This window comes from Cricetulus griseus, unplaced genomic scaffold (assembly GCF_003668045.3).
Source record: "Cricetulus griseus strain 17A/GY unplaced genomic scaffold, alternate assembly CriGri-PICRH-1.0 unplaced_scaffold_1, whole genome shotgun sequence".
Classification (NCBI taxonomy): Eukaryota; Metazoa; Chordata; class Mammalia; order Rodentia; family Cricetidae; genus Cricetulus; species Cricetulus griseus.
In genome coordinates, this window is record NW_023276808.1 from 7,468,590 (window position 1) to 7,496,052 (window position 27,463).

The 27,463-nt window shown below is 39.0% G+C and overlaps 2 protein-coding genes across 2 annotated transcripts in view; one reads left to right on the forward strand and one right to left on the reverse strand.

The window, feature by feature from the left end:
• Nucleotides 1-27,463, reverse strand: part of LOC113838983 (zinc finger protein 431-like) — a 662,051-nt gene that overhangs the window by 199,425 nt on the left and 435,163 nt on the right. The window lies entirely within an intron of this gene.
• Nucleotides 20,075-21,079, forward strand: LOC113838934 (nucleoporin SEH1-like). Its single transcript, XM_027434442.2, has one exon. The coding sequence runs from the start codon at nucleotides 20,075-20,077 to the stop codon at nucleotides 21,077-21,079; it is 1,005 nt and encodes a 334-aa protein (XP_027290243.1).

Genomic DNA, 27,463 nt, shown 5'->3' on the forward strand with positions numbered 1-27,463 from the left:
TTCAACTTTTAGCTATTACAAATAATGCTGGTTCGAACATAGTTGAACAGATGTCCTTGTTGTATGAATTTGCATCTTTGGCTATATGCCTACAAGTGGAAAAGCTGTATCTTGTGGTACTCTGATTCTCATTTTTCTGAGGAAGCGCTGTACTTATTTCCAAATTAGCTGCAGTACTTTTCATTTTGACCAGCACTGGAGGAGTGTTCTCCTTTCTCCACATTGTCTTTATCATCAACTGTCTTTGTTGTTTTTGATTTTAGCTATTCTGAAAGGAGCAGTATGCTACATCAGTGGTGTTTTGATTTGCATTTCCCTGATGGCTAAGGATGTTGAACACTTTCTCAAGTGTCTTTCAGCCATTTTGGATCCCTCTATTGAGAAGTATCTATTTCTGTATCCCACTTTTTCATTGGACTTTTTGGTGTTTTGGTATGAGCTTCTTGTTTTCTTTGTATATGTTGGAAATCAGCCCACTGTGAAATGTGGGGTTGACAAATATCCTTTTCCATTTTGTGGAATACTGTTTGTTTTGTTGACTACAATATTTGACTTACAGAAGCTTCTCAGTTTCAGGAAGTCCTTTTTATTAATTGTGTATCTGTGCTATGGGTGTTGTGTTCAGGAAGTGGTCTACTTTAGAAATTCTGATAGGATGCTTCCTACATTCTCTTCTAAGAGGGTGAGTGCAGCTGGATTTATGCTGAGGTCTTTGATCCATTTAGACTTATGTTTTGTGAATGGTGATAGATAAGGATCTGTTTGCACTCTTTTCCACACCAGCACACACTTATGCCATCACTATTTGTTGAAGATACTTGCTTTTTTACATTGTATAATTTTAGTTTCATTGTCCAACAACAGGTGTTCTTTTTTTGGGGGGTGGGTTCTTTTCAGGGTTTCTCTGTGTAGCTTTGGAGCCTATGCTGGCACTCACTGTGGAGATCAGGCTGGCTTTGAACACACAGAGATATGCCTGCCTCTGAAAGAAGTTGACAGTATCAAGACTTTAAATGGCAAAAATCCAAAAATAGTCTCTATAGAGCTTAATTGGCTGTTGGTGTAGGACAGAAAACATGGGAATGCCAGAGTAATGGCAGATCCTGGTGGCCAGGGTCAGAATTTCAGTGGGTAAAAGTCTCTGCAGGGCACCATGCAGTTGGCCTGACCTATCTGTGTTGAGAGATATGTGTCATAGCATATTCAGGCTAAAGCCCATGGCTCTTGGTGCACAATGTACATTCTGGTTCCTGATGAACAGATGAACTCTATCAGGAAATCAAGCAATCAGGCTAATCTGTATTTTTCTATATGATTTCTTAGTAATCAAGGAAGTGTGTAAGCATAACAAGAAAATTGTTCTTAGACATTAATATTTTTACCCTGTATGGCTTGTAATTTTCATGTTTGACTGGCAACTACAAATGTATTGATCCTGCAAATCACCATTATCTTATGTTTCTGATAAAGATATAAAAAGTCTGTTTCAAGTCAATAAAACAGTCATATTCTTGTCTTGCTGTGGCCCTCTAGGCCAAACCTGGCTGCATTCCTTTTTTATTGTATTGGGTGATCTTATCCTGGTAAGTAAGCACAGGTTCATGAAAAAATTACCTGGAGTTCTTCTGTGTGATATTTTCGCCCCAAATATTTCTTAATCTCTACAAATCACAAGAAAGTGGAAAAGGCTGAGTTTAAGGCTGATGTCATAGACAAAATATTGTTTCTGTTGATGGTTATTACTGTTGACTCCTTCAGCTCTACAGTGAAAAGGATAAAAGGACACAGGAGGAATATATGAAAGTCTCTGATTTGTTATGGCAATCCTTTGATGGAAAAGAAACAGAAAATTTCAAGGTTTTTAACAGCATTAAAGAAAGGGCCTTGCTCTTCATTAAAAGCCTAGGAAGGTAGCCCAAGTTTACAACTCTATCCAACAATGCCTTTACCCTATTGAAGGAGTAGGCAAAGTAATTCCTTGTGTCAGGTGCAACATTATTCAAAAGATGGCAAATTGGATTAAAGCTTGGTAGGGTCCACAAAAACATTGCAGAATAACCTATTTTTTACTGACTATGCAAACAATAAAGATGCAAAATATAAAGATGATGGATTCTCCTTCTGTGGTCAGTTGTTCACTATATTACACATCTATGTTTTTGACAATAAGACCCCAAGTGAAGATTCTGTGAGAGTTCATTGCATGAAGCAGTGAAGATGAAGCTGAGTTGCATTTGAGACCACAGGATGTTGAGATGTCCATGCTATGAGACATCTGTCATGGAGACTTTCATATGAGAAATAGAAGAACCAAACGGGTGAGATAGGTAAGAAGTGAAGTCCTGGGGGTTGTGTGGTTTTTTATCATATTTTTATAATAAATTTTGGGTGGCATCAGAGAGCAGAGCTACCAGTTAACTGACCAAAAAAACAACATAGAGGTTTGGAAAACTGTGGAGAGATTGGAGACTGGAATTAGTAAGGATGGGCTGAGGGAGGATCCTTCTCTGTTTTAAATTTAGAAATGGAAGAGGTAGGAATCACTGATGGTTGATCAACTGGTACTCTCATATTTCAGGTTCTTACCCCCATATCTGACTTCTGATATTTTCTTAATAAATATTATTTATGCCAGGTGGTGGTGGTGCATACTTGTAAAACCAGCACTCAGGAAGCAGTAGTAGGCGGGTCTTTGTGAGTTTGAGACCATCCTGGTCTAAAGGAACTGTTTCAAAGAGAGGATCCAAATCCACAGAGAAACCCTGCCTCAAAAACCAAAAGAAGAAACAAATGATTACGTATATTAACACTTTATGAGTTGCCTTAAAAGATATGCTCAGTAAAAGAGGAAAGTAAGACTTCCAGAGATAGATAAAATAATAGACTATTAACTTTATATTTTTCAAATGATACTGAAAAGGAAACAACAGCTTTGGGAGATATTAGATAAAAAAGAAACTGCTAAATTAAAGCAAACTATATACTTTAGAGATCATTTGAGCTCAGAATAAAAACCAAGATATGTGTTACATCAGGGAAGATTTGCTTTTGTTTCCACAGGCATGGGGGTTACCCAGTGAACATCAAAAATGATAAAGATAATATTCTAACAAACAGATGTTTTTCATTGGATTAAATACAACTTGCCAAAACTAGAAATCTTCAATGGTATGTTGAGGAAGGTTTTGTTTTGTCTTTCAAAAACATAATATTCTCCAATGAAGGAATATAAAGACAATTGGTGTCATGGGGTTCAAGGACTGTGTCTGCTAGTAAAGTGTTTGGGTGTCACGGGGTTCTGCATTTCTGGGACAGTTTTGGGTGTAGTAGTGGTACTAACTGAGCTATTTTTACATGTCTAAAAGAGTTATTTACTATGCTCATTACAATCAGGGCTCTGAATCATAAATATGTTTGACAATTAATACCAAAAATATAGTATAATGCCTTGGAATTAATGATGGTATTGCTTACCTTTAGGCACATGAAAAATCAGGAAAAATAGAAGTTTAACATGTACAAGTCATTGGAAGCAAAGTTGTTCAAACACACTTCCACAAAAATATAACTGGTGTTAAAGAAGTTCTTCACTAGCCTCTCTGTCCAATTCAAGATAATCAACAATGTGTTAGTTATTCCCAAATTGTTTGAAATGAAAGCTGCATACTTAATGTAATTTATCATGGGGCCTTAGGTGTGTCCCAGCAAAAATTTCATAGTTTAATAAATTATGGTGTGAAAACAAGCTTAAAGTTTAGTCTTTCTCGGCTGGGCCTTTGTGGTGCATGCATTTAATCCCAGAACTTGGGAGGCAGAGGCAGGTAGATGTCTCTGAGTTCGAGGCCAGCCTGGTCTCCAGAGCAAGTGACAGGATACACTCCAAAGCTACACAGAGATACCCTTTCTCGAAAAACCAATAACAACAACAACAAAAAAAAACTTAGTCTTTCTCAGTATGATGGGTTCATTGTTTACTCATACAAAACAATATACCATACATTCTTGTGAATCTTAATGCATAGTCCCTGTGGTAGTCTGAATGAATGTAATTGCCCCCCATGAGCTCAAAGGGAATGGCACTCTTATGAGGTTGTTTTCTTGCTGTAGGAATTGACTTGCTGAAGCAAGTGTGTCACTGGGGGTGGGGGGTGGCGCTTATATATGCTCAAGCCATAACAGTGTCCCAGATCACTTTCCATTGCCAGTGGTCAAGATGTGTAATGCCCAGCTCCTTCTATACTACCACGTCTGCCTGCATTCTCTCATGTTGCAACATGATAATACTTGTTAAAAACTCTGAAAATATAAGCCAACCAATTAAATGTTTTTAATTAAAACATTAGCCATAGCCAGAGTGAAGTGGTGCATGCCTTTAATCGCAACACTCAGGATACAGAGGCAGATGGATCTCTGTGAGTTTGAGACCAGCCTGGTCTACAAGAGCTAGTTCCAGGACAGCCTCCAAAGCCAGAGGGAAAAGCGGTTTTAAAAAGTAAAATAAATATTACCCATGTACATGGTGTCTCTTCACAGCTATACAAAGAAAAACTTGGTCAATCCATGATTCATTACCCTTTTGAGAGAAAATTTGAGAAACTATGACAAATTTCTGTCATATAAGATCATATTATACATAGGCTTTTGAAATTGCTCATCACGTGTTATTAATAGAAAACAGAAAAATAGAAGCCAGTCTTCATTTCTGTTTTTTTTTTGTAGGACTCCTAACAGTGGAAAAGGAGTTGTCTTTTTTTATTTGAATTAGAATCAAGATTGTTTTACATGTTAATCCTAGTTCCATCTCCCTCACCTCCTCTCCTACAACTCCCCCCAACAAACACATTATTAATCATATACAATCTCTTTCTCCTGGAGGGTTAGGCCATCCATTGGGCTGACATCAGAGTCTATTGTGTACTTTGGGATGGTGCCTAGGCCCACCACTGTGTGTCTTGGCTCAGGGAGTATCCCTCTATGTGGAAAGGGTTCCTAAAGTCTACACCTATGCTAGTGATAAATAATGAACTGGAGGTCCCAAAGATTTCCGAGTTTTCCTTGCTGAAACCCATGTTGCTGGTTTCTGGATCAGTCCCATGTTGGTATCCCAGCTATCAGTCTGGAGAGGAAGAGTTCCCCAATGTTCAGGTCATCTGTTTCTGTGGGTTTCACCCCCAGGCTGGACACTTTGCTCCTCACTCATCCTTCTCTGCAACTGGATTCCAGTTCAGTTCAGTGAGTAGTTGTGGGTGTCTGTTATGGCCATCCGGTGGCATATAAGTCAGTCATCAATCTCATTATCAGGGGAGGGCATTTAAGGTAGCCTCTCCTTTCTTGCTTAGATTGTTACCTGGTGTCATCTTTGTAGATCTCCAGACATTTCCCTAGTGCCTGATTTCTATTTTATATAACGAACAATAACAGCTATTTAACTCATGAACCCCCACAACACCCTCAGATCCAGGATCCCAGCTGCTTGGCAGCCCTGGGCTCCATCCCTCCTGGCTCGCCCCATTCCCACCTGCTGCAGCGCGGCTGAACCCGATCCATCCATTCATCAGTTTATTAATTTATTCACTCATTTGTTCGTTCATTTATTCATTCATGGACCGGGGGTGGGAGCGAGCACGCACACACAGGGGAGCTCATTAATGAACCCCCAGCCACCACCACGCTCATCCCACCCTGCTCTCCAGCTAGCTTGCTGGCCCTTCCTAAACTGCAGCACTGACTGCTGCCTGGCTGCTGCCTGCATTCAGTTCACATGATCGCTCAGCTGGCTCAGTCACTGATTCACTGATTCCCTGGTTCATTCACTTACAAAGCCAGCCAGGGGAGCCAGAGGTTCCTAGAGAAATTTCCCCAGCTCCCTGCAGTGAACTTGCTCAGGACTACATTTCCCAGCATGCCCTGAACCCCTGACCCAACTCTCTTCTGCCCACCTGGCTTCATCCTGGGTTGTTAGAAACCTTTGGACACTGTTAGGATTCTTTCCTGTGATATATTTCCAGGGTTGGAAGACCAGCGAGGGAGTGTAGAGGAGAATATTGTAATGAAGACAGAAGGCTGTGGAACAATCTGCTCCATCCCCGTGCTGTGTCTTCCAAGTGAACTTTTCCTAATTTTCCTCAGAGAGGCTCTTTGATGTGTAAAAACTCTTGAACTTCCCCTGGAGGAAAAGGGGAAGTTGCTATGGAGACCAGGAAGTCATCAAGGTATGCAATCTGAGCCTGGGGTGAGTGCTATTGAAATGCATATTGTTGCAGATCTACAAATAGGATTTTTTTTCTTGTGTGGGAGGCATGGCCAGGATCCACAATACTGTGTCTTTAATCACACTCTAACCCTATGGGAGGTGCTCTTGTCACTCAAGCCCCACTATCCAATCAGGCCCTCCATGAGACCTGCCAGTCAGAAGAGGTGCTGTGCTCTTCCTGACACCAGGCTTCAAATTCATTTTGAAGAGGAGACTGCAATGTTGTTTGTTGTGGTGCTGTTGCTGCTTCAGGGAGATGAGCTGTGAGCTTCACTCATCAGGGAAATCTCAAAATGGTGAGCTGGGGATGCTGTCTGCAGATTGGGAGGAACGGATGGTGAGGTGTGGCAGACAGTGTAGTGAGTCCTCCCTGTAACTGTGGGGAGAGTGCGACCTGATTCACTGTCTTGTAACATCCCATTTGGCCCATGTAAATTCTTTGACCTAGGGGAAGGTCTCTCACTAAATTTCCTCTATAGGCATAATTTGATGAGAGTATTGGGAGCAGGGAAAACTGATAGTCTGGTTTCTAGAAGTTCTGAAATTTGCATTCCATTTTTAGGTTTTTATTATAAATGCTGCAAAATGGTCAGGAACTTGTAGAAAACTGGTGATGTGAATCATCTTTCACCAATACATGATTAAAATGCTTGTAACTTGTTGGTACCACTAACCACAATGATGTGGTTCAGTGAAGATTAGTTTCAGGGTAAAAAAGGAGTTTCTGATTTGCAGAGTTTCCTCAATTGTGCATGGTGCTGATAGGGTAGATTGGGCAGATTCCATATTATGTGGTGCCAAGGCCATGGAATCAGATTTAAAATCATTTTATTTTCCTTTGCTTTATTTTTGTGGGGGAGCATTCCTTTATTTTTTAATTTAAATTAGGAACAATCTTGTTTTACATGTCAATCACAATTTCCTCACCCTGCTCCTCCACTGCTCCTCACTGATCCCCTAGTAAATCCCTTTTCTGCTCCCCAGGGAAGGTAAGCGATCTTCAAAGTCTATCATATCATGTGGTGAATGTCCTAGACCCACCTTTGTGTTTCTAAGCTGAGAGAGTGTTGCTTTATGTGACTGTATTCTTCCAGTTTATGGTGTTTATCTTTAGAGTAATGGTATGAAAAATTTTATTGTGCTCTCATACAAGTCTCTAAGTCTCTGGAGCACTTGGCCATAAAGCCTGTTTCAAGTTTTCAAAATAATTTTTGAGATTGTAAATTCATCATATTCACCTTGTCTTTTCTGCCCCTAGCCCTATTATTACCCCATTGCTTTCTAATCTGTGGCCTGTTTTTCTTTAACTCAGTTACACTGTAACCACAGTTACTATGTGAATGTGACCTGTGTTTGATTGCAGGGTTTACCAGCTCTGAGGCAATGGTTTTTCTGCATTAGACATTGAGTGGGTAATGGATTGTGCACACAAAGGACCCTCTGCTTTGGATGAGGAACAGGATGTGATCTATGAGAGAGGAAGAATGTCTAGTAAAATACCATCTTTCTAGATTAAGCCTCTGTTTACTATGCTGGAAGTTCAGAGTTGGAAGGTCTGTGCTCTCTGAGTAATTCGATCTCTGATCAACCAGTAAGGAAGGTGGTAATGTGAGTCCTAGTTGGGTGGCTATAGGCAATGTGGGGGTCTGAGGAGAGGTAGTTGTCAGGACAAATAGTGGCATGTATTTTGTGGGTTCTGTCCATGGTTCTCTTCTTCCATTACTGAAATGAGTTGTAAGAAAGACCACAAGCTATATAATGGTAAGTGTATGATGTTCATAGCAGGTTTGTTGAGCTATCACTTCATTTATTTATTTAGGTAGTTATTTTTTGTCTGTTTCTTTGGTTTTCAAGACAGGGTTACTCTATCCTGGGACTCATCTTGTAGACCAGGCTGGTCTGGAACTCTTAAAAATCTTACTGCCTTTTCTTAACAAGTGCTAGGATTAAGAGCATGTGTGACTACCACACAGTAAGCATTCAATTCTGTTGGATTCAAATGGACCATGAGCCAGACTGTAGTTTTGTTGGTCCATTTGCTGACCTGGTCAGTGGTCTTTATACACTGTACCTCCCAGCATGAATTTAATGGCATGTGCGATATAGTTCTTGCAGTATCACTGTCCTGTGTTCACTTATAGGTACTAGTTTTGGTACCAGGGGGAAGACAGATTAGAAAACTAGAGTTCTGGTTTCCAGAATTTGTGAACGTTGCATTCTATTTCCAGGTTTTTATATTCAATATTGCAAGTAGTTTAACAACTTGAAGTAAAAGGGGGATGTGCATTGCCTTCACCAATACATGATTTGAATGCTTGTAACTTGGTGCTGCAACTAACCACTATGTTGTGATTCAGTGAACTCTAGTTCCAGGAAAGAAAAGGAGTTTTAGGTCTGCAGAGATTTCTCAGTTGCACATGGTGTTGGGCAGGTAGATAGGGCAGAATCCATGTTTTATGCTGTAATCCATGTGGCAGGAAGCAGATTTTAAATCATTTTTCTATGCTGTTCTGTGATTGAGCATCACTGGGACTGCATTTGCCTGAAACATGAATTTCAAGGAGCTGCTGCTCCATAGCAAGAGATCACCTCCATTTCTGACGAGAGCTCTAGAGCATGGGGCTTCTGTTTTTAGAAGAATTATCAGTAGCTGGAGCATCAGAGACAACAGGTCAGCTGCACTTTGAGATAATTTTGTGAAAGTTGTGAAGTCTGTGTTTATTTAATTTCTATACACATAGAATTATAGGGAATTGGGTGACATTTGTCAAAATCACACTTTTCCATTCCTTAGATTTGTCTATTGATTAAAAGTTGACCTTTTCCTTATATTTTTTCTTGACTTTTTCTCACCAATGTCTTCATTCATTCAAAAATATTTTACACATTTTTGTTGTATATTTGTGACAAGTATAGACCTCATGTTACGTGAATCTGTGTGCTGTTTTTCTGTAATCTATAACTGTAATGTAATGATTCATTTTGTTGAAAATGATGGACCTTCACCAGTATGTCTTCATAAAATTTCTTCAGTTATCAGTTCCTTAGGGTTTTGTTTTGGGGGTATTTGCTGCAGAGATATAGATTTAGTTTTCTTCTACTTTATCTTTGATGCTTGCCTCTTCCCATTTCCTGGCATACTGGCATATCTGTGTTTTCCAATTGTTGTTGTCTTCTGTGTTTGAGTCTTTGATGCTTAACAGATTGATAGGATTAATGTATTGGCTTTGGATTTTTAAAACCTTATCATATATTATAATCTCTGTCTCCTAAAGAGGTGAGGTGTCAAATGACAAAACCTAGGATCATCGGAGTGAACATCAATTGACTGTGTTTTCAGATCAGAATGTCTGATTTCTGCCTGGAAAAGATTGTGTTGACTGATGATTGGTGAGGGAAGAAGACTCCCACTGAGGTGGCAATGTCTCTGAGCAAGCAGCCCTGGGCTGGTTGAGACAGTGACAAAGCAAAAGAGAAAATCAAGAAACAATGATTCCACATGTTTTATGTTCAGTGATTCTCTGGAGTTTATCTCCTAAGCTGACAAAGTTATAGACACTGGCCTACGGGTAACAAGCCCATGTGTTCATTACTGGAGTATCTTTTACTTAGATAATTAATCACAACCGAAGGGAAGAATGTTGGTAGTCTGAATGTACTTGAAACCATAAGCTCTCTTAGGAGGTAATGGCACTCTAAGGAGGCATGACACTGTTGCTGTATGTATATTTGTGAGTGTTGTGTGTGACTTAGAAATGTCTTACTATCATATTCACTATGTAGTGTAAATTGTCTTGAGTTCATTGAGATCTACCTGTCTCTGCAACAATACTCAGCTATATTCACGTCTCAAAATACTTTGACACCCACCACTGGCACACACCAAAAATGACTTGAAGAGATATTTTATTGTCCTTTACCTGGGTCCTCTATTGAGATTAATCCGGACCACTACAGTGTATTTTATAAAAGGATTTCATGATGAGTCAATTATATTCAGAGTTGGAATTTTATGTTGAGACAGAATTTCTCTCCATATTTTTCTCTGTCCTTGAACTCAGAATTCAGATGAGTTTCCCTCCAAATTCACAGAACTTTGCTTGTCTCTGATACCCAGGTATTGGAATACACGGTGTGTGCCAAAACATGCTACTATAATTTTATAATTTATTTATTTATTTATTTATTTATGTCTATTTATATGTGTGATTCTTTATGTGTGGAAGTTGGACATGTGTGTCATCCTTTTGGTGTAAATATCAGAGAACCCATTTGGGTGTTTGCCTTTTACAGTTAGCATGTGTGAGCTAGCGTCTCTACATAAATAGAGTTCTCAGGATTTTCTCTGTCTCCATTTTATCTGTCATCAAAAGCATTGGATTATAGGCATGTACTGTAGCAAATGTCTTGGGAATGCAAAAGTGAAGAGTTAGTTGGTGTTTTTTGTTTTATTTATTTATTTATTTATTTATTTATTTATTTATTTATTCTTTTATTTTGTAACACAGTGTTTCTTTGTGTTTTTCTCTGTGGAACCAGCTCTTGTAGACCAGGCTGGTCTCAAACTTACAGAAATCCACTGCCCTCTGCCTCATGAGTCCTGGGATTAAAGGTGTGTGACGCCAGCCCAAGCAGTTAAGGGATAGTTTTGAGGTGGGTTCTTTATCTGTTAAACCATTCTCACCACCCCTGGCTGCTAAGGGATAGTTATAAGGTAATTACTTTATGTGTTAAACCATTCTCAGTGTTGTAAAGTTGTTAAGTAGAAAATTTTGGTGTGAGTTGGTTTTGAAACATAGTGTCTTTGTAAAGCTTGCCTGACCTGGAACTCATTATGCAGTAGGCCTGTGATTTACAGAGATCATCTGTTCTGCCTCATATGAAAAACATCACTGAAAAAGATTTTTATCTTGTATTTAGTACACATATTACTAGAAAGATTGAATTTTCGGTGAGTGTGATCTTGAGAGAACAAACCACATTTAAGAATTGATACAAAGACATGTGATGATTTTTGTAACATTGTAAGTTTCATTTCATTGTGTTCTTAGAGAGTTCTCTCTCTCTCTGTCTCTGTCTCTGTCTCTGTCTCTCTCTGTCTCTCTCTCTCTCTCTCTCTCTCTCTCTCTCTCTCCCTCTCATTCTCCCTCTTTCTTTGGCTCTCTATGTCTTTCCCCCGTGTAAGTCTCACTCTCTATATCTATTTGTCTCTGTTTCTTTCTGTTTCTCTTCTTGTGTGTTGTGTTTGCTAGGGATGGCAAAGCCTAAAACATGGATCTTCAGTAGTGCATGAGGGTCCAGAATATTGTTATAAATAAGAGTAGAGCTTCCTGAATTCATTTCCTTAAAAGTGATTATTTGATATTCCTTTTTTTCTGTTTTTGAAAATAGTGAGAAATTACTCACCTTTTTCACTTAATTAATACCGAAGCTACAGTAAACATTTTAAATGGTGGAATTTTAAAAAGGTATAGATTTCTAATTTGAAAGCATTTTATATTATGATTAACATGTGACTTTGAGATCCATGAAGACAAACATCTTGTTTTTAGGGTTTACCTTATAATTATTAATCATGTGAATATTTCCCCTAAAGTTAAATTGAATCAGTTTATGTTATCCATTCAAAAAGAGGGAGAATAATCCCCTTTCCTGGTTGCTACTGAAAATGAAATACCTGAAAATTAATTCATGGACATCTATAAGGACTCCTACGTATACACTTTCCATAGAGATTTTTGAAATACATGTTTGAGTATTACTCTGTGTCCCTAATGTGTAACTCCATACTTCTCTCTATTTCATCAGACCTGCAACCACATACACAAAACCAACATGCAACACACTCAAGTGGTTGTCTTCATATATCAGGATTCTCATCCATACATCCTTTATAAGGAAAAAGCTGGAAAAAAGTATTTGAGAAGGCATGGAATGAAGAGAAAGAGGGAAAGTGGTGTAATATCTTTTAAATAAAATGTATAGTAATGTATTTAAATAAAAAGAGGAAGTGGCTCAGCAATTAATTGCACTCTGTCTTGTTACAGAGAACCTACTTTTCCTTCGTAGATTTTACATGGAAGCTAACCTTTTGTTGTGTCCCAGGCATCTCCTATCTTCTTCTGGCATCTGTATTGAGTGTGCACAGACACATGGAGAGAAAACATGCACATAACTAAAATTACAAACAGAATAAAAAAAGAAAATAATGGAGATGTTTGGTGGTGGCCCATGCCTTTCATCCCATAAATTGGGTTGCAGAATGACATGGTACCTAGTAGTTCCAGACCAGCCTAGTATACAGGAGCTAGTTCTAGGACAGTCTCCAAATCCACTGAAAAACCCTGCCTTGGAAATAACAAACAAAAAAATGAAAGAAAATAATAGAATTGTCTACACTAATATCACAGTCTTGAGACATAAGCATCCAGGGATAGTTATAATGAACTCTTTCTGTTCTTCAATGGAGGCTGCTTTTGCCATCTGCCTAGCCTGCCTGCTCAGTGGCAAAAGCTGCTTTGTTCTGACGTTAATAAGAATCATTAAGAATCATCATCATAGTTCACCTAGGTGCAGGGTATACAGTGCTATTAGTTTACTTTTCCTTCAAATTTTCAGGTTTCATATTCTCTATCTTTTGTTTATATGTTTTTTTCATTGGTAGACTTGTCTTTTAGATCAAACATCAAGATTGACAATATACTTTACACAGTGCCATTCACTTAATTTTCAACTAAGACATTGTCTTGCAATATGAACATGCCAGATACCTTTGTTTCCATCATTTTTATAATTCATATATGTACTTGCATGACCTTGAGGCAAGTATCACACTAAAGGTTTCTGCAGTTACATGGTGATCATCTTCAGAAGTGGAGCTTTTGCCTGAGAATGGTAAGAAGAGAGAGAATATTATATGAACATGTGCAGACTTCCTAAGTAAAATCACCATCCTTCCTTTGTTTGGGAAAATATTGTTTTGGAGTGACTCCCAAGCTGTTCCTGCCTCATTCAGGCCAGAAAATGTTCTCATGTCTTCTGTGTTGGTAGCTGAGATGGCTATTCTGTGATTACCTAATTCACAAAGAAATGATTATAGCTGAGAGGGATTTTATTTAATTGAAAGTTCTTTAATGGGAAAGCCATTTGTTAACATGGATCATTTGAGGTGATAAGATCAACCTTTAGGTGCTTGCTGAAAGTGTACACCTTTAACTCTAAAACTCCAGAGGAAGATTCAGTGGGAATTTATGAGTTGGAAACCAGTCTGGAATATAGAAAGATTTCTAGGGCTGCAGACATGAACCATTTCTTGAAAATACACAACAACAATAATAAACAGGAGAGAAAATGATCCACTTTTGGGTGGGATTTTGGGGGGGTGTTTCAAGACAGGATTTCACAGTGGCTTTGGTTGATGTCCTGGAACTAGCCCTTGTCGACCATGATGGTCTCAGACTCACAGATATTCACGTATCTCTGCCTCCCATGTGATTAAAATCATGTACCACCAACACTAACAAGAATATGACCCACTTGTAATCTGGATCTCACTTTTTGGTAGGAGCCAACATATACAAGCAATGTGGAAGAAGGAAGCTGTCTCTATTTGCCTCCTTGCTCTAGCTCTCACTACCAAATTCTTTCCTTTACTAGCATTACTAACTACTTGTTTGTAGGTATTCTGTATAAGGAGACAAGCTGACATGTCCATCTGATGGATGGAACAATAATTGGATTCTTCACTTGATTTAGTCTAAAGGCTAAAAAACGATATACTGGATTTTTCAAATTAACGTTCCTGGAAAGCCATGGTTGGACGGACTACCTGAACCAGAGTTTTTGAGACATTGTAATAAACCTACTTTATATATACATAGAAAGAGTCACTCTCATCCCGTTCATGTAGAGAATCTTACATAATGCAGCTGCATTTTTTTAGATATACTGTCTAACAATACAGCTCATTCACACTTTCTTCCTGCCTCATTATCCTCTAAGTATTCAAATTTCCATGAGCACTACTATTTCTACTATTATTCATTCACCTAGAGATTTTTATTGCTTTCAGGTATAAACTAAAATCAATAGAACCATTTTCTAGCCTTCTACAGTGGGGAAGATCTGTTTGGCTTTTTGTTTTGTTGTTGATTGTTTCTTTGTTTGAGATCTAGTTCTTTCTTTACTTTCCTGGTTGAGTGATGTCCCTGTGACAACCAGAAAGACAGTATCTTCAGTTCATCTGACCTCAGTGTCAGACCAAAGGACAAAACATCCCCCTTTCTGTCCTTAAATTTCTCTTCATTTTGAATATTCTGGGCATTCATCCTCCTGTGGGACAGGGAATCACTCCATCCACCTACTATGGTGGTGTGTACAAGCTAGCTCTTCTTATTATTTATATGGTGGAAGCTTCATTCTGGATTCTGGCTTCCATATATACAAAAAGTCTGCAATATTATGGTCAAGCTTCCACCCCATGCTCCTCCTCCACCTTCCTCCAAAACCTGTTCAATCTCAGAAAGCAAAATAATGACAAATATAGATGCTTCCCACAAAGATACTAATTAAGAGTCCCACAGGGTACTTAAACAGTCCCCCAGAGATAATACTCATATTTTTTGTGTCTCCCTTTCCCATCTCCTCTCTGGGGCCATACAGGAGGGCTGTGTCCATTAAATGGTGATGTGAATCATCGTTCATGAATACATGATTAGAATGCTTATAACTTGGTTTTGCAACTAACCACAAAGATGTTATCCTGTGAAGTTTATTTCCAGGGGAGTAAAGGAGTTTTTAATGTATAGAGATTCCTCAAGTGTCCATGGTGCTGTGCAGGTAAATTTGGCAGATTCCATGTTATGTGCCAAAATCCATAAAATCAGATTTAAATCATTTTTCTTTTTCTTTTCTTTTCTGTAGTTCAGGGAGCATTTCTTTCCTTTTTCAATTTAAATTAGAATCAAGCTTGTTTGACATGCGAATCACAGTTTCCACTCCCTTCCCTTCTCCTCTGCCCCCAACCCCCTATTCTATTCCCTTTCTGCTCCCCAGTGAAGGGGAGGCCTGATATGAAGTATCTTCAAAATGTGTCATATCATTTGGAACAGGGCCCTGGACCAGGCCCATGTCGCTAGGTTGAGAAAGTGTTTCTCTATGTGGAATGGTCTACGAAAGTCCATTCATATGCTAGGGATAAATACTAATCCATTGCAACTGGCCCCATAGATTGTTCAAGCCTCCTACCTGACAGTTATGTTCCGGGTGCCTGGAAAAATCCTATGCCAGTTTCCCAGATATCAGTCTCGGGTCCACGAGCTGCCCCTTGTTCAGGTCAGCAGTTTCTGTGAGTTTCTCCTACCTGGTCTTGACTCATCATTCCGCCCTATCTGAAACTAGATTTCAGGATTTTGGCACAGTGTTTCCCTATAAGTGTCTGTTTCTACTTCCATCAGCTACAGGATGAAGGCACTAGGATCGCATATAAGGTAGTCATCAATCTCATTGTCAGAGAAGGGAATTTAAAGTACCCTCTCTAATAGTGATTAGATTGTCAGTTGGTGTCATCCTTGTAGATCTCTGGAAATCTCCCTATTGCCAGATCTCTTCTCTAACCTAAAATTTTCCCCTCTGTTATGGTTTCTCATTCGGCTTTCCTCTATTTTTATCCCAACCCAATCTTATTTCTCCCCCCGCAATTTTTTCCTATCCCCTCCTCTTCTCCCCTCCCATTCTCCCAGGTCCCTCTCCCCTACCCACATGCTCCCAATTTGCTCAGGGGGTTCTGTCCCTTTCCCCTTCTCCAGGGGGCCATGCATTCTTCTCTTAGTGTATCCTTGTTTCCTAGCTTCTCTGGAGGTGAGGATTGTAGACTGGAAATAATTTGTTCCATGTCTAAAATATGAGTGAGTGCATACCAAATTTTTCTTTCTGTGACTGGGTTACTTCACTCAGTATGGATTCTTCTACCTTCATCCATTTGCCAGTGAACTTCAAGATTCCATTGCTTTTTTCTGATTAGTAGTACACCATTGTGTAAATGTACCACATTTTTTGTATACCTCCTTCAGTTGAGGGGCATCTAGGTTGCTTCCAGGTTCTGGCTATTACAAACAACACTGCTATGAACATAGTTCAACAGATATCCTTGTGTTATGAATGTGAATTTTTTGGGTATATGACCAAGAGAGGAATTGCTGGATCTTAAGTTAGACTGATTCCCATTTTCCTGAAAAATGACCATACTGATTTCCAAAGTTCTTGTACATGTTTGCACTCCCACCAGCAATGTTGGAGTATTCCTTTTTCTCCACAACCTCTCCAGCATAGAACTCATTGGTGTTTTATATTTTCTCCATTGTGGCATGTGTAAAATGATATCTCAGAGTTGTTTTGAGTTGCATTTCCCAGATGGCTAAGGATTTTGAGCACATTCATATGTTTCTTTCTGCCATTTTATATTCCTCTGTTAGGGGGAGTATATTGAGATCATATATATGCTCAATAACTCCCTGACTTATTCCCATTGCCAGTGGTCAATATATACAATGCCCAGCTACTTCTCCAGAAGCATGTCTGCCTGCATTCTACCATGTTACACAGTGATGACACATGATAAATCCTCTGCAGTTTTAAGCCAGCCCAATAACATGTATTTTTCATTTAAATGATTAGCAATGTACATGGTGTCTCTTCACAACTATAGGAACCCTAAATCATTATACAATTCCAAACCTGTTTAGAGAGGAAATATTAGAAACACTGCAAGATTTACTTTTGAGAAGATCATATTATAATAGGCTTGTGTACTTCTTCATCATGTTTTATTAATAGAAAACCTAGTATTCAATTATAATCATTCTTTATTTCATGTAACATACAACAGGTATTTAAATCAATGTGTTGATAGAACAACAAATAATATTATGATAATGTATTAAAAACTATCTTTTATTTTTTGATCCAGATATATTTAAAAATAGATGGTTATTACAAAAATTTTAACACCACATTTGGAAGATTCATAAGCATTTACAAAACATTCTTAAAAATTAACTGGGTTACTGGTACTTGAAAAATTACTTTAATAAGCATTATTTCAGCTTCCAGAGTTGTAGACATAGCATTAAAGAAAATGTAGAGATAAACTAGCTTAAATGTGTCTAAATTAGAAAAATGTTCAAGAAAATATTGACACTGATTTCATAGAAAGATTTGTTAGAGGAAAATCCACATAGCAATATAAACAATGTAAAATTACTTCCACTTTCAGTTCTCTTGAACTTAAGTAAACATCCAGACAATTGTTTGGAAGCTGCCTCTTGTATTAAAACTCTCATGATTTGAATAATGAGCTAATGGTATAGAATGAAATATTTACTAGAATTTGTTTTAAAATATTCAGAATATATTATTCACTAAACTATACAGTATGAGTTTTACTAGCTAGAGCTTCTTATGAGATCTTGTCTCAAGCAATAGGGCAAAATTATATTCAACTATATTTGTAATTGTGTGTGTGTGTGTGTGTGTGTGTGTGTGATTGAGAAACATCTTACTCTTGTATTCACTATACAGTCCAAATTGGCTTGAATTCAAGGACATCTGCCTATCTGCGCTTTCATACTCAACTAAATTCATATATGAAAACAATTTGACACTCACCACTAGCAGTCTGTGTTAATATAATTTCTATACACATAGAATTATAGGGAGCTGATTACATTGGTCCAGATAATACATTTCCTTTTCAACGTTTTCTATGGTCTTTTGATTAAAAGTTGACTTATTTCCCTGCTTTATTTCTTGACTTTTCCTTACCAAACTATTCCTTCTTTAAAACAGTATTTTACCCATTTTTGATTGCTGTATCTTTGGGACAAGACTTGTCTTCCTTTTATGTGGATCTGTGCACTGTTTTTCTGTAATCAACAACTGTAATGTAATTATATTCATTTATTGATAATGATGGATATTCCCCAAATTTTCTTCATAAAATTTCTTATGTTATCAGTTCCTTAAGGTTTGTATTGGGGGAAAATTTCTGTGGAGTGTCAGTTTTAGTTTTTTTCTTCTTCTTTATGTAAGATGATTTCCTCTTCCCATTTCTTGGCATATCTGTTTTTACCAGTTGCTGCTATCTTCATGTTTGAGTCTTCGTGCTTAAGAGATTGATATGATTACTGCATTGGCTTTGGATTTTTGTTTTGTTTTTTTTTGAGACATGGTTTCTGTATAGATTTGGAGCCTATCCTGGCACTCACTCTGAGACCAGGATGGCCTCATAGTCATAGATATCCACGTGACTCTGTCTCCGGAGTGTTGGGATTATAGAAATTTGCCACCAACTCCTCGCAACTTTGGATTTTTAAAACCTCATATATTACTGTCTCTAACTCCTAATTAGCCTCAGTTATCAACATGACAAAACCTGGGATCATCTGAGCAAACATCTGTTGAGTGTGTTCTTAGATCAGAATGTCTCATTTCTGCCTGAAAATCATTGTGTTGAGTGATTACTGACATGAGAAGAATTCCACTGAATTGGCAATGTCTCTGAGCAAGTGGGCTAAGAGGGTTAGATGAGCATAAGACAGTAAAAAAGCTAAAGAAAACATAAGAAACAATGGTTCTACATGTTTTTCCTTCAGTGACTAACTTGATTTTCTATCCTAAGCTCACCCCAAAAATAGAAACTGGCCTAAGGGTAACAAACAAATTCAGTTCATTACCAGAGTAGCTGTTACTTAGATAATTTAATCACTGTAACAGTGAAGAATGTTTGAACAAAAGTGCTACTTTTAAAGTTATTTATTTGCTGTTATGGACATAGGAATGTTGACTTTTCAAAGAATATTGAAGATTCGAGACTTTAAATGGCAAAAGCCATGGAAGCTCTCCATATGCTGTTGTTGTAGAACATGAAAGATGGGAATGTAGAGAATAATGGCAGACCCTGTCAGTCAGGGTCAGGATTTCAGTGGGTAAAAGTCTCTGCAGGGAACCATGCAGTTGGACTTACCTACATGCCTTGAGAGACATGTGTCATAGGATATTAAGTCTAAAGCCCATGGCTCCTAGGACACAATGTACCTTCTGGTTCCTGATGAAATGGCTCTCTCCATCAGGTAGTGAATCATTCAGGCTAATCTTATTTTTCTGTGTTTTCTTAGCAATCAAGGAAGTATGTAAGCTTAACAAGAAAATTTTTCTTAGACATTAATCTTATATACCATGTATGGCTTGTAATTTTCATATTATCCTGGCAACTACAACTGTATTGACCTGGAAATTGCCACTATTTTATGTTTCTGATGAAGATATAAAAAGTCCATTTCCTCTCAATTAACCAGTCATATCCTTGTCTTGATTTGTCCCTCCTGGCCAATCCTGGCTTCATCCTTTAAGCACAGATTCTTAGAAGACTTGATGAAAAACTTAGAGTTATTTGTGTGATATTTTGGCCCCGAATTTTGTTAATCTCTACAGGTTCCAAAAAAGTGAATAAGGCTGGGTTTAAGATTATTGTGCTGATGTCTTAGACAAAATTTTATCTCTGTTGATTGTTTTTATTGTTGACTCTTTCAGGTCTACAGTGAAAACGACACAATGAGGATGATATGAATGCCTCTTTTGTTAAGATAGGAGCACTAGTAGTTTTTCATAACAATACACTGATGGAAAAGAGACAGTAATTTTCAAGGTTTTTAACACCATTAAAGAAAAGGCCCAGTGGTGCTCTGCAGCAGTCCGAGGGCTGCTGGCCCCTCCGCCACTCTCTTGCCCTCTCAGAGTCAGGCCAGGCAGACAGCAGCGCTGGCCATGTTTCTGCCACGCAGCATCGAGACAGACCACAAGGACCTCATCCATGATGTGTCTTTCGACTTCCACGGGCGCCGGATGGCCACCTGCTCCAGTGATCACAGTATCAAGGTCTGGGATAAAAGTGAAAGTGGAGATTGGCAGTGTACTGCTACTTGGAAGTCACATAATGGGTCTGTATGGCATGTGACATGGGCTCATCCTGAATTTGGACAAGTTTTGGCTTCCTGTTCTTTTGACCGAACAGCAGCTGTTTGGGAAGAAGTAGTAGGAGAATCAAACAAGAAACTTCGAGGACAGAGTCACTGGGTGAAGAGGACAACTCTACTGGACAGTAGAACATCTGTTACTGATGTGAAATTTGCTCCCAAACATATGGGTCTGATGTTAGTAACCTGTTCAGCAGATGGCATAGTAAGAATATATGAGGCCCCAGATGTTATGAATCTCAATCAGTGGTTTCTAGAGCACGAGATCTCATGTAAGCTGAGCTGCAGCTGTATTTCTTGGAACACTTCTGTCTCTCGTGCTCACTCCCCAATGATCGCTGTGGGAAGTAATGACAACAGTCCAAAGGCAATGGCAAAGGTTCAGATTTTTGAGTACAATGAAAACATCAGGAAATACGCAGAAGCAGAAACTCTTATAACAGCCACAGATCCTGTTCATGATATTGCCTTTGCTCCAAATTTGGGGAGATCTTTCCACATCCTGGCAATAGCCACCAAAGATGTAAGAATTTTCACATTAAAACCTGTGAGGAAAGAGCTTACTTCTTCTGGTGGTCCCACAAAATTTGAAATCCATATGGTGGCTCGGTTTGCTAATCACAACTCTCAGGTCTGGAGGGTGAGTTGGAACATAACAGGAACAGTGCTAGCATCCTCAGGAGATGACAGCTGCGTGAGGTTGTGGAAAGCTAATAACATGGACAATTGGAAGAGTGCTGGTATTTTGAAACATCACTGGAGCACAGTAAATGTGGGTTCTCAGCTGGGAAATTGAAATCCTTCACTAAGCTCAAATACTCCAAGTCTTCAAAACTCATTACATGGATCTTCTGCTGGCAGAAAGAATAGTTGAGTAAAGCTAGTTGGAGTAACTTTGCTGTTTTGCTGTTTGTTTCATGCACACAGGAATGGAACTCAAGTTCTTTTCCCCTTTTCCAGTGATGTTTGATATCCCCCAAGATGAACCAGCAGCCTGATCACTACTAAACACAGTCAAAAAGGCCTTTAAAATTACAGTGTATATAATTTTTTATACTAGTCAGTTTAATGACACTATAAATGGAGGACTTTTTGTTGAGACATCATTACCAAAACAATTTTTTTACTGTTCTGGAGACTAACTTGTGTTTAAAAACTGAAGAGTTTGCTACTATCCTCATAATTAAACTGTTGGGAAGAGGGAAAATATAGCTTTATTCTAATTTGGAGAAAAAAAAGAGAATGGGCCCTGTTCTTCATTGAAAGCCTAGGAAGGTAGCCCAAGTTTATGACTCTATCCAGCAATGCCCTTACCTTACTGAAGGAGTAGGCAAAGTAATTCCTTGTCTCACAAGCAACATTATTCAAAAACTGGCAAGTTTGATTCAAGGTTGGTAGGGGCCACAAAATCATGGCAGATTCACTAAATTTTTAAGTGACTTTGCGAACAATAAAGATGGAAAATATAAAGATGATGGATTTTTGTTCTGTGGTCAGTTCTTCACTATAGTACACATCTATGTTTTGGGCAGTCAAAGCCCAAGTGCAGAGTCTGTGGGAGTTCATTGCATGAAGCAGTGAAGATGAAGCTGAGTTGCATTTGAGACCACAGGATGTTGAGATACCCATGTTATGAGACATCTGTCATGGAGACTTTCATATCAGGAATTAGCAAACATGTGAGATAGATAAGAACTGAAATCTGGGGATTGTCTCATATTTTGATCATATTTTTGTAATGAAGCTTGTGTGGCATCAGAGAGTAGAGCTACCAGTTATCTGGTTTGGAAAACTAGATAGATTGGAGACTGGAATTAGTAAGGAGGGGCTGAGAGAGGATCTTTCTCTGTTTTAGATTGAGAAATGGAAGAAGTAGGAGTCACTAAAGGCTGCTCAACTGGTTCTCTGATCTTTCAGGTTCTTACCCCCATATCTAAATTCTGAAGTTTCCTTAATAAAGATTACTCATGCCGGGTGGTGGTGGTGCATTTCTTTAATACCAGCACTTGGGAAGCAGTGGTAGGTAGATCTTTGTGAATTTGAGACCAGCCTGGTTTACCAGAGCTGTTTCCAAGAGATCCTCCAATGCCACAGAGAAACCTTGCCTCAAAAACCAAAACAAAATAATAGATTACTTATATTAACAATTTATGAGGTTCCTTAAAAGATATGCTCAGTAAACTAAAAGGAATAATTAAGACTTCCAGAGATAGATTAAATAATAGATTATTAACTTTATATTATTTAAATTCTACTGAAATGTAAACAACAGCATTGGGAGATATTAGATAAAAAAAGAAATCTCAAATTAAAGCAACCTATATACTTTAGAGATACTTTGACCTCGGAATAAAAACCAAGATATGTGTTACATCAGGGAAGAGATTTTGCTTTTGTTTCCACAGGAGGGTGGGGGGGAACCCAGTGAACATTGAAATAGATAAAGATTATATTCAAACACTAAAAGATTTCTTAAAACAGACAGTAGTTCATCAGACAGCATTGTCATTCAATCTAAACTAATTAATGAGACTAACAGAGGTTTTTCATTGGATTAACTATGACTTGCCAAAACTAGAAATCTGCAAAGGTATGCTGAGGCAGGTTTTATTTTGTCTTTCAAAAGCATAATATTCTCCATAGAAGGAATGTAAAGACCACTGATATTGTGGGGCTTTAGTACTGTGTCTGCAAGTCAAGAGTATGTGTGTCACTGCGTTCTGCTTCTCTGGGACAGTGTTGGATGTAGTAGTGGTACGACTATCATATTTTTACATGTCTAAAAGTCATTTATTTACTATGCTTATTACAATCAGGTTTCTGATGCACATATGTGTTTGACCATTAATACCAAAAATATAGTAGAATGCTTTGGAATTAGTGATGGTATGGCCTATATTTAGGTTCATGAAAAGTCAGGAAAAATAAAAGTTTAAAATGTACAAGTCATTGAAAGCAAAGTTGTTAAAACAAGCTTCTCAAAAAATATAACTGGTGTAAAAAAAGTTCCTCACTAGCCTCTCTGTCCAATTTGAGGATAATCAGCAATGTGTTAATTATTCCCAAATTGTGTGAAAAGAAAGCTGAATACTTCATGTAATTTATCATGGGACCTTAGGTGTGCCCCAACAAAAATTTCATAGTCTTATAAATTCTGGTTTGAAAACAACCTTAAAATATAGTCTTTCTCGGTAGGATGGGTTCATTGTTTACTCACACAAAAGGACATATCATATTTCCTTGTGAACCTTCATGCATATTACCTGTGCTAGTCTAAATGTAATTGCATTCTTTAAGCTCATAGGGAATGACACGCTTGTGAGGTTGATTTCTTGCTGTAGGTATGGACTTATTGAAGCAAGAATGTCACTAGGTTGGTGTATACTGAGATCTCATATATGTCCAAGCCATGAACAGTGTCCCAGACCACTTCCCATTGAGAGTGGTCAATATGTGTAATGCCCAGCACCTTCTACTCTGCCATGTCTGCCTGCATTCTACCAGGTGGCAACATGATGATACTTGATAAAAACTCTGAAAATCTAAGCCACCCAATTAAATATTTTCCTTTAAAAATTAGCAATAGCCATAGTGTAGTGGTCCATGCCTTTAATAGCTGGAACCAGAATGCAGAGGCAGGTGGATCTCTGTGAGTTTGAGACCAGCCTGGTCTACAAGAGCTAGTTCCAGGACAGCTTCCAAAGCCACAGGGAAAACATGTTTTAAACAGTAAAATGAAATATTAGCCGTGTACATGGTGTCTCTTCACAGCTATACAAACAAAAACTTGGTCAATACATGATTCATTACTGTTTATAGAGAAGGTTTGAGAAACCCTGACAAATTACCATTATACAAGATCATACATAGGCTTGTGAACTTGTTCCTCATATGTTATTAATAGAAAACATAGTATTCAGTTATAGCCATTCTTTATTTCTATTTTTTGTGGGACTCCTAACAGTGGGAGAGGAGTTGTCTTTTTTCTTTTTTTTTGTATTTGAATTATAAGCAAGACTGTTTTACATGTCAATCCTAGTTCCCTCTCCCTCCCCTTCACCCCTACAATTCTCCCCAACTAAAATCCTATCTATCATATACATTTTCTGCTTCCCCCGGGATGGTGAGGCCTTCCATAGGATGTCATCAGAGTCTGCTGTATCCTTTGGGATAGGGCCTAGGCCCACCTCTGTGTGTCTTGATTCAGGGAGTATCCCTCTATGTGGAATGGGCTCCCAAAGTCTACACCCATGGTAGGGATAGGTACCGAACTACTACTGGAGGTCCAGTAGATTTCTGAGGTTTCCTCACTGAAACCCATGTTCCTGGGGTCTGGATCAGTCCCATGCTGGTATCCCAGCTATCAGTCTGGAGAGCAAGAGTTCCCCGATGTTCAGGTCATCTGTTTCTGTGGGTTTAACCAGCCTGGTCTGGCCCCCTTTGCTCATCACTCATCGTTCTCTGTAACTGGAATCCAGTTCAGTTCAGTGATTAGTTGTGGGTGTCTGCTTCTACTTCCATCAGCTGCTGGATGAGGGCTATTGGGTGGCATATAAGTCAGTCATCAATCTCAATATCAGGATAGGCATTAAGGTAGCCTTTCCTTTGTTGCTTAAATTGTTAGCTGGTGTCATCTTTGTAGATCTTCAGACATTTTCCTAGTGCCTGATTTCTATTTCATGTCACAATAACATCTATTTACCTCATTAATCCCAGCCCCCAACACCCTTAGAGCCTGGAACACAGCCCCTTGTCCTCATTGGGCTCCCTTCTTCCCTCCTGGCTTATCCTGGTCCCTGCCTGCCTCCACCAATGTGGTTGCACCCAGTCCATCCATTCATTCAAACATTTATTTAATCATTTATTCGTTCATTTATTCATTCATGGACTCCGAGGCAGAAGCCCACAGGCACTTGGGCAAGCTCATGAATTAACTTCCCACCACCACCATGCTCGAATCCTGGCCATTCCTAAACTGCAACACTGACAGCTGCCTCCTTGCTGTTGCCTCCATTCAATTCAGTCTATCACTCAGCTCTGTCAGTCACTGATTCACTCGCTCATTTGCATACAAAGCCAGCTGGGTCAGCCAACAGGTTCCTAGAGACTTTTCCCACTCCTCACAGAGACCTCTCTTGGGACTACATTTCCCAGCCTGCCCTGCTCTCCTGAGCCACCACTTTTGGCGACCAACCTCTTGGATTCTGTCCCAGAACGTTAGAAGCCTTAGGCACTGTTACAATTCTTTCTTGTGATTTTGTTTCTTGGGATTGAAGACAGGGGAGGGAAGGTAGGGGAGGATAGTGTAATGAAGAAAGGGTGGCTGTGAATCTCCATCCCTGTGCTGTGTCTCCCACTTGAGCTTTTTATAATTCATTTTCATTTGCTCTGATTTAGATTGCTGCATCCTCATAGAGGTTTTTGGTGTGTAGAAACTTTTCAGTTATATCCTGGAGGACAAGCGGAAGTTGCTATGGAGACTAGGAAGATATCTGGCTCTGCAATCTGAGCCAGGGGCCAGTGCTATTGAAATGCAAATCGCTGTAGAGCTAGTAAAGATTCTTTTCTTGTGTGGGAGGCATGGCCAGGAACCACAATACTGTGAGTTAAGCACAATCTAAACCTATGGGAGGTGCTCTTGTCACTCAAGGCTCACTAAGCAATCAATCGCCCCCAAGCAACCTGCCTGTCAGAAGAGGTGCAGGGCTCTTCCTGTCATCAGATCCAGGCTTGACTTTGAAGAGGAGACAGCGGTTTTGTTTGCTGTGGTGGAGTTGCTGCTGCAGGGAGCGGAGCTGAGAGCTTCATTGATCTGGGAAACAACAAAATGGTGAGCTAGGAGAAGCTGTCTACAGATCGGGAGGAACAGATGGTGAGGTGTGGCAGACAGTGTGGTGAGCCCTCCCTGTATCGATGGGGAGAGTGTGTTCAGATTCCGTGTCTTGGGAAATCCCTTTCTGCCCATTTCAATTATTAGACATAGGGAGAGGTCTCTCACTATCTCTGCTCTATGGGGTTAATTTGATCAGTGTATTTTGAGCAGCAAGCTGGGTATAGGAGCAAGTTTATAGTCAACTTAAACAATGTTGTTGTTTTTTTTTCATTTTTCTTTTTGGAGTTTTGGAGACAGGGTTTCTCTGTGTAGCTTTGGAGGCTATCCTGGTACTCACTCTGTTGACCAGCTTGGCATTGATCTCACAGATATCCGCCTGTCTCTGTCTCCCAAGTGCTGGTATTAAAGGCAAGTGTCACCACCACCTAGGGAACTTTCAATTCTGTTGAGATTTGAATGGAACATGAGTCAGAGTATAGTTCTGTTGGTACATGTGATAACCTGGACAGTGGCTTTTATCCTCTGTGCTTCCCAGGATGGATTCCCTGGGTAACGGGAGCCTCTGCAGCCCTGTCATGTGAGGATATAGTTTTTGCATTATCATTGTCCAGTGGTCACATGTGGAACTGCTTTTGTTTGCAGTGGGTGGACAGATTAGAAAACTGAAAGTCTGATTTCTAGTAGTTCTGAATATTGCATTCCATTTTCATTTTGTATTATAAATATGTCAAATATGTTAGGAACTTGTAGAAAAATGGTGATGTGGATTGTCGTTCATTAGTAGATAATTAAATTCCTTGCAACTTGGTGGTTCAACTAACCACAATGATGTCATTAGTTAAAGTTTAGTTCCAGGGGAAAATAAGGACTTTCTGGTGTGTAGAGATTTCTCAAGTGTACATGGTGCTGACCCGGTAGATTGGGCAGATTCCATGTTATGTGCCATAGGCCATGAAATCATATTTAAAATTATTTTTCTTTTACTTTGCTTTTTTGTTGCTTGGGGGAGCATTTCTTTCTTTTTGAATTAAATTAGAATAAATGCTTGGTTTACATGTCAATCACAGTTTCCACCCCACACCCCCTGCTCCTCCCCTGCTCCTCACTGACCCCCTATTAAATCCCCTTTCTGCTCCCCAGGGATTGTTAGTGATCTTCAAAGTCTATCATATCTTGTGGTGAATTTCCTATGCCCATCTTTGTGTTTCTAAGCTGAGAGTTGCTTTATGTGTAATGGGTTCCAAAAGTCCATTCATATATGAGTGATAACTACTAACCTACTACCAAAGGCTCCAAAGATTGCCCAGTCCTCTTAACTGACACTCATTCCAGGGGGCACAGATCATC

Bases quoted from the DNA above. Each gene is read 5' to 3' on its own strand.
- LOC113838934 (XM_027434442.2), top strand. From the start codon at position 20,075: ATGTTTCTGCCACGCAGCATCGAGACAGACCACAAGGACCTCATCCAT.